The sequence below is a fragment of the Coptis chinensis genome, chromosome 4, assembly GCF_015680905.1.
Source record: "Coptis chinensis isolate HL-2020 chromosome 4, ASM1568090v1, whole genome shotgun sequence".
NCBI lineage: Eukaryota > Viridiplantae > Streptophyta > Magnoliopsida > Ranunculales > Ranunculaceae > Coptis > Coptis chinensis.
Genome location: NC_141459.1, coordinates 50,686,308 through 50,694,203, shown reverse-complemented (window position 1 = coordinate 50,694,203; position 7,896 = coordinate 50,686,308). Strand labels below are relative to the sequence as shown.

At 38.6% G+C, this 7,896-nt stretch overlaps 1 protein-coding gene across 1 annotated transcript; it reads left to right on the top strand.

Annotated features, from left to right (window-relative positions):
• The first annotated feature begins 1,032 nt into the window (after nucleotides 1-1,032).
• LOC147503873 (uncharacterized) lies at nucleotides 1,033-1,461 on the top strand. The gene has a single exon (XM_086604991.1). The coding sequence runs from the start codon at nucleotides 1,033-1,035 to the stop codon at nucleotides 1,459-1,461; it is 429 nt and encodes a 142-aa protein (XP_086461117.1).
• Nucleotides 1,462-7,896: the final 6,435 nt, after the last annotated feature.

The following is a 7,896-nucleotide window of genomic DNA, read 5'->3' as shown; positions in this document are numbered from 1 at the left end:
GCAATATGGCTTCATCCCGAACAGGAACTCCCTGCAGGCCATTGGACTAGCTTCCGAATTGATTAATGAGCTTCAAACTCCCAGATATGGAGGTAACATCACCATAAAGATAGATATCTCGCAGGCTTTTGACACTATGGATTGGAACTTTCTTTGGGCGGTACTACAACAGGTAGGATTCGGTGACAAATGGATTCAATGGTTGAAGGGAGCATTCGCAAGCAATACGTTATCTATTTTGCTCAATGGGGGTCCACAAGGTCACTTTTCTACAGAAAAAGGTCTTAAACAGGGCGACCCTCTCTCTCCCATGCTCTTTGCCCTGGCGGAGGATTGTTTAAGCAGGTCCATCAGCAAACTAATTCAGAATAAAGAGCTCTCACATATGGTGGTCAATGCAAAGTACTGTAGCCCCTCACACTTGATGTTTGCCGATGATGTGTTTTTATTTAGCAATGCTAATATGAAAGGTATCAAGAATCTGGTGAAACTTCTGAATAGATACCAGGACTCCTCAGGGTAGATTATCAATAAGGACAAATACAAGATATTTATTAGTCCTATGTCCAATAGAAGAAAGTCCCTTATACAGGGGGTGCTGAACATCAATGAAGGTCTTCTACCGGAGAATTACATAGGTGTTCCTCTTATCATGGGAAAAGTTACCAAAGCGACTCTTGCTCCTTTGGTGGATAAGATCAGAAAGAGTGCGTTAGGTTGGGCAGGTAAAATGTTATCCTTCCAAGGAAGGGTGGTGCTAGCAAAACATGTCCTCAATAGTATCCCGGTTCACAATATGGCTATCTACAAATGGCCAAAATCGGTGATAAAGGAATGTGAAGCCATCATCAGGACTTTATCTGGAGTGGCAACCCAGCGGAAAGGAAGCCTATAATGGTTTCTTGAGAGAAATCTTGCAAACCAACAGAGGAGGGAGGGCTAGGAATAAGGAGCCTCAAAGATATTAATCTTGCGATGTTAATGAAACAAGCTTGGACTCTGCTGTCCGGAGATGGACACTAGGCAGATTTCATGAGGGGGAAATACATTAACAGAGCTGGTGGATGGTCAAACTACAAAACTTCAACAGTTTGGTCTGGCATCAAATGGGCTCTCAATGAAACGGCACCACTACATGGTTGGAACGTCGGTAATGGTGAGGCGATTAATATTTGGAGGGAGAACTGGCTCCTGCAGAGGCCCATATGCGACTTTTTTCAGGAGGAAAGGAAAGAAATTATTAAATTCCAAGCTAGACTCAGTGAATACATTCACGAGGATAGATGGTCTTTCTCCAATAAGATGACGCAAGTACTCCATCAGCTAGGCATAGATATCTCTAAGTTACCTCAGCCAGACAGCTCCAAAGAGGATTCAAGAGTGTGGATCGCTTCTACAAATGGGCAATTTATAGTGGCAGCGGCTTTTGAAGATATCGAAAAAAAAGCTCCGAAATCATAATGGAGTAAGTTCATTTGGAGCGCCAAAATTCTCCCGAGAACACAGGGTATTGCTTGGAAACTAGCGCATGGTGCTGCTAGAACGGATGATCAGCTACAGAAAAGGAAGTTTCACCTTGCATCTAGATGTTGTATTTGCTGAAATCAAGAGGAAACTCTGGAGCACATCATGTTCCAATGCGCCTTTGCCAAGAAGATTTGGAAGTTTGCACAGCAAATCTTTCAAATTCAGCGAGAACTGGAGTCCTTCTCTGATGTGAGGGGTGAGAGCAAGCATTTATTTCACTCATCTTGGATATGTGGAAAGCTTGCTCATTGACGATCATGGTCGGGTCTTTGGAAAACGGGAACAAAGCCCTATATGACGACAAAGTTCCAAGCTACACACAAGTTTCTTTCTTGGTCAGGAGAGCGATTATAAGAGCGCACCACAAGTCCTCGGGGATTATGGAGAACTCGATGCATGATCTCAAGATTCTTAAGCACTTCCAGCTACAGCACAAAATTCGCAGGTCCCCAAAAATCTTTGAATGCTTTTGGCTACCTCCTCCTCCAGGTATACTCAAGATAAACACTGACGGATGTTCGAAAGGAAATCCGGGAAGGTCAGGGTGGGGATATGTGTTCAAATATTACAAAGGAGATTTCCTGGGAGCGGCTGCTGGAGGGATGGGTATCTCAACTAACTACATGGAAGAAACAATGGCTATTATCCAGGCCATTAAGCAGGGGATTGAATTGGGTTGGCGTTATATTTGGGTGGAATGCGATTCTACCTCAGTTGTCCAGGCTTTCCAGAACAACAAAACGCATTGGAGAGTCAAAGAAATTTGGCAATCTCTGAAGGAAAAAGCGGCATGGATTAATGTCACTCCATCTTAGAGAGAGACTAATCTGGGAGCGGACAGCTGTGCCAGACAGGGGGCTGCGCTAACACAGGGGGACAGTATATAGTGGATTTCTCGACCTTCCTTCATGATTCATCTGGAGAACCATCATACAACTTATTATCGTTTTGTTAACTAGAAATTCATATTCTAGTGCAGACTTGTATTTTTATTTTTTTCTCTATTCTGCTACTCTTGACATCATGTAACTCTTATTCTTTATAATTAATCAATTACCTTTAACAAAAAAAAATATTAGTCTGTGTAGACTGGATCTTGGAGAAGAGTCTTTTCGACATCTAGAGAACACAACTCATGATAATGTTTTAGCCGTTGGCCATTTACTTGAAATTCGTTGTTATCGTTTAAATTTTTCAAAGATACCCCATAAGGGGTGACAGCAGAGACAGTGAAAGGACCAGACCATCAAGTTTTTAATTTTCCTAGAAAAATGTGTAATCTCGAGTTGTACAACAAAACTTTTTGACCAACTTTGAAATCTTTTCTCAATATGTGCTTGTCATGCACTCTTTTCATGTTGGCTTTATAGGACTTCGAGAGATCATAAGCATCGCTTTGAATTTCCTCAAGCTCATTTAACTGCAATTTTTGCTTCTCGCCTGCCGTATTGGTATTATAATTGAGGCTTTTGATGGCCCATAAAGCACGATGCTCAAGTTCAACTGGCAGATGACAAGGTTTTCCAAAAATGAGGCGATAAGGAGACATCCCTATAGGTGTCTTAAAAGCTGTTCTATATGCCCACAAGGCATCAGATAATCTTAGAGACCAGTCTTTTCTAGATGGATTAACAGTTTTTTCCAAAATGGATTTGATCTCTCTATTAGAGACTTCTACTTGGCCACTGGTCTAAGGATGATACGGAGTTACCACTTTGTGCGTGACTCCATATTTATTTACTAATGATTCAAAAATTTTATTATAGAAATGTTTTCCCTCATCACTAATTATAGCTTTGGGAACACCAAACCGTGAGAAAATATTTTCCTTTACGAACAAAACAACCGTTTTATGATCATTAGAACGACATGGCAAAGCCTCAATCCATTTGGACACGTAGTCAACGGCTACTAGTATGTATAGGAAGCCATGATAATTTGGAAAGGGACTCATGAAGTCGATGCCCATACATCAAAGATTTCCACAATTAAAATGGGATTTAAGGGCATCATATTGCGTTGAGTAATGCGTCCTAGCTACTGGCAGCAGTTACATGCTTTGCAATGCTCATGTGCATCTCGAAACAGTGTTGGCCAATAAAATCCACATTGAAGAACCTTGGCTGCTGTTTTCTTTCCACTGAAATGACCACCACAAGATTGTTCATGGCAGAAGGGTAACACGTCATTGTGTTCCCAGTCGAGAATGCAACGGCGGATTAGTTGGTCGGAACAATACTTGAAGAGGTAAGGATCATCCCAGAAATAAAATTTCACAGTGGAGAAGAACTTTTTTTGGTCATTACGAGACCAAGATAAAGAAATTCCCTACAAGAAAAAAGGCTTTATATCACTGTTAAAAATAGTGACAAAAAATCTTGTCACTGTTTTTTTTTTCCAAAACCGTGACAGAGTAGGTGTCATTTTTTTTTTCAAAAATGTCACAAATAATTTCTCTAGATAAGCCTATATCCACCACATAAAACCATAACAAACACTTAAAAACAGTCACAAAAAAACATATCGTTTGTGATGGTTCTAACAAAACAGTAATGTAATCAGTTTGTAACCGTCACAAAAAAGACAACTATTCATGACGGTTTGGTTAAAATCATTATAAAAATATATATATTTTTTTTTTTTAAAAATATCAAATACACATGAAAACATACCTCACATGGAATTGGACCTGTAATAAACCACTCTAGATATTATCCATTAAATTTCAAGTAGCATTTATAAAGTGCTAATTCCATTGAATTATCGGCCAATTCCCTTAGATAACCAATATATATTTGTATATTCCAAAACATAATGAAGTAAATAACACATTCCTAATGTAATACATATAAATTAAATCAGCCAAATCCAATTGAAAAAAAGAACCTAATCTTGCCCAAGTCGATCAGCCACGTGTATGTCTTAAGCCTTGTGATTGTTTTGCATCTGGTTTTCATCTTGAGAATAGTTCATAATACATTCTTGGATGAACTGAACAAAGTCTATTTGAACGTCACTCCAGTATCTCCTTGTAGGTGTAAGCCGTTTTACAGCCAAGATTCTTTATCTGAAATATAATAAACCAATCGTATAAAATAATTGGAAAAGTTACATGGTGCTTCCTTACAAAAGATACATTTACATATTAGAATCTCCAAGTATCCAATGTGGTATTTCCTAAAGTTATGTTGGAAGCAAAGCTAATTTCTCAATAAATATATATATAAAAGGCACCAGCCTAATCTATGGATTCTTTAGAAGCAGGGTTTACAAGGTCCTACTGATTAATATGTTAAATCAACACCTAATAGTGGATGGTATAGGAGGCCATTATTAACATAGTGCCAAGACCTAAATTATTCACAAACTCACGTAATGTCATAATAGGTTGTCAAACAACAGTCTTAGAATAATACCCCTGTGCCGCAGGCCCAAGGCTACAATTTGTATTGTAGTTGCAAACTGCTATCATATCTATTTCCAAGGGGGCTCCAAGGCAAAACTATATAACCTAACACCTTGCCTCACTCTGATTCGTTGTGTTAGAAGGCCTTAGGTCAAAGAATAATCGTAAACATTTATTGAGAAACATGACACAACATTAAGATGTAAAGGAAAGATGGGCAGACGAAATGTATAAGAAACAAACGTCCACAAGATTGTCTACACAATGACATTCACTTTATTGAAGTGGTACCTTAACACAACCTATCATAAACCTTCATTACTTAAGAGAAAGATAGGCAAAAACTGCTTGCTTGTCACCAATCTTATCCAATTTCTTTAGCTAAACTTTGTTGAGCAAACAAAACATTCATTGAGTAAGGATTTAGGCTCTACATACCAAATGACACAATGGCATGTAAACTGAATTTTGAAATAAAGTAAATAGTTCATGTATAAACTCAAAAATATGGGACACCCAAGTGGAGGATAGTCCGTTAGTCACTCTTAAGGACTAAAATCTATGCACAACAAAGACACAGAAAGGGAAGGGAAAATAATTAAAGGCTTGTGATTGTATCTTTACCCTAGAGATGTTTGGGGAATTCGAAAAACATCAAAAGTTCAACAATGTCCATATGGCTAGAATTGATCCAGTCTGCCACTCAAGCTAACTTGTGTGTATCCTCACTAGCATCTTGATAAGAGCCCAAAACTGTAGTTTTAACCCTGTAACAGACATACCTTTAGACCAATTATGTGAGTAATAATTAAGAGTTAACACTCATTACGTGTTTTTATGCATTTCAGGCTTCAAAGTCCATTATGTGCAGAAATGGGCCACTTTAGCGAGATAAAGAAGCAGAGGTCGGTTACTAAGGAGTTTCGTGATTAAAGGCCAAGTTTCTAGAAGACAAAGCCTTTCCAAAAGCCCGGTCAAAAGCTGAAAAGTCGACGCGGGCAGAAACAGCACACTAAGTCAGCAGAACTTCCAAAGGCCATATCTTTGGACTCAGACCTCGGAATGGGGCCTACCTTATGTCAAAACGACCGGCTCAGAAAGAGCTTTCCAATGGTCTAAGCCTTGATCCAATCAGAGGAGCAAAAGTGGACGGAAAGTCTGTTGAAGCGAACTGCAGCTGAAGAGGCCTTTTTGGACTGAAAGAATTGGGTTTTGGGCCTGATTCTCTGGCCCAAAACATGGCTCCAAGCCCATGCACGATTTTTGGATCTGAATGTATAAAAACAAAAGCTTAGCTCTTTGTTAAGGGGGATTTTTTAGAAAAGAATAGTAGATTTTTAGGTTAGAAAATAAAGGTAGTTTAGAATAGAAAGTAGCCATTAAAATAGCTTCTAGATCTAGTTTTTCATGTAGATTAATTAAGTTTAGTTCCATTTCAATTATTGTATTAGATTAAACCTTTGAATCTTGTTCTTCATTTTAATTAGATCAATAAAGTAGTATTTTTATCAATTTCGATTTTGTCATTTCCATTTCTAGATTTAATTTCAATTCCTGTCCTTATTTCATTTGAGTCATTAAATTAGATTTCATTATTGTTTAATTAAGTAAATTTCAATTCTTTATATCATGTTTAGTTTAAATTTAATCGGAAATGATTGCGTAATGATTCTCGGCTAAACCTCCATTAGAGGGGGTTGAGAAGCCTTGATGAAAGCTTGATTCCGATTAACGTAGATTCGTCGTAATTTCCTTTCCACTCTAGAAATGTTTAGTTCACCATAAGAATGGGTGTAATCGTTCACATGCTAGTTATTAATTGGTAGAAATGCCATGTGTAATTAGGGATTAGGAAGAACCAATTGTTCTGCGAAGCAGTTCAATTTGGATTACGACGATTTGTAGTTAATGGGATTAAGTCGAGTTAAGGTGGAATCAATTCCCCTCTAACTCCTTATCATTGAATCAACGTAGCATTCCCTTAGTTATTCCCATTGTCGACTAGTTGCATTTCGTGGGTAGTTGCATCGTAGTCTAGTTGCCTTTTTCGTAAATCTTTCATTAGACCTTAAGTAGAGTAATTACACGCGATAACAAGCATGCGGAAGGACTAGGAGTGGAACGAATCACTCTACTCCACTATATATCTCATAGACTTGAGAGTAGAATCTTTGATAAATATAGACTGATACGAAAAGTTTAGTTTTACTTGCGTTTAGAGTTCATCGCTTTATTTCGTAGGTAAAGCTATTCATTTTACTATTATCAAATGGCGCCGCTGCCATCTTAGTTTCACTTTCGTATTGTTTTCGTAGTGTTAGTACTATTCTTAAAGTCCCATTTCACCCACCCACCCATGTTTGATTCATACTGTGGTTGTCCATTTCAGAGTTGAAAAATTCGGGCCGAAATTACAGCGATGCTTCCTTTGCTTCCTTTGAGCGACCGCCTAACTCATCGGACCTCGGAGCGACCCGCCCCATGTGGGCGTGACCGCCCTTAAACTCTGGAATTTAAGATACACCGAGCGATCGCTTCTATTAGAGCGACTTCTTTAGCTTAAAATTTTGTCGGTTCGGCGGTTTTGATTCGAACTTTGATCTTTCATATTTTTCGGTGTTCTAACCTCCTATATACAACGAACAAAGCGTAAACAAGACACTATTCATAAAAGCGAAGCAAGGGACGCAATCAGGTATTCCTTTCTTCCACACCTCGCTCTCTGTTAGAGGTTTATACTAGTATATCGTAATTGTTTGGAGTGTTGATGTGTTTAGCTAAGTTTGGTTTTAGCCTTGTATGAGATTAAGGTCCGGCGAACAAAAACACCGAACGTAATTACAAACAACGTCAACAAACAAGTCTATCTAGTATACCACCCACTACACCTCTAGCTACTATTTCACACACATCACGACACAATGCCCCGAAGAAGAAGAGGCCTCTCTCGACTTCTACAAAGC

What these genes read in the sequence shown, in the direction of transcription:
- LOC147503873 (XM_086604991.1), top strand. Translation starts at nt 1,033, where the DNA reads ATGAGGGGGAAATACATTAACAGAGCTGGTGGATGGTCAAACTACAAA.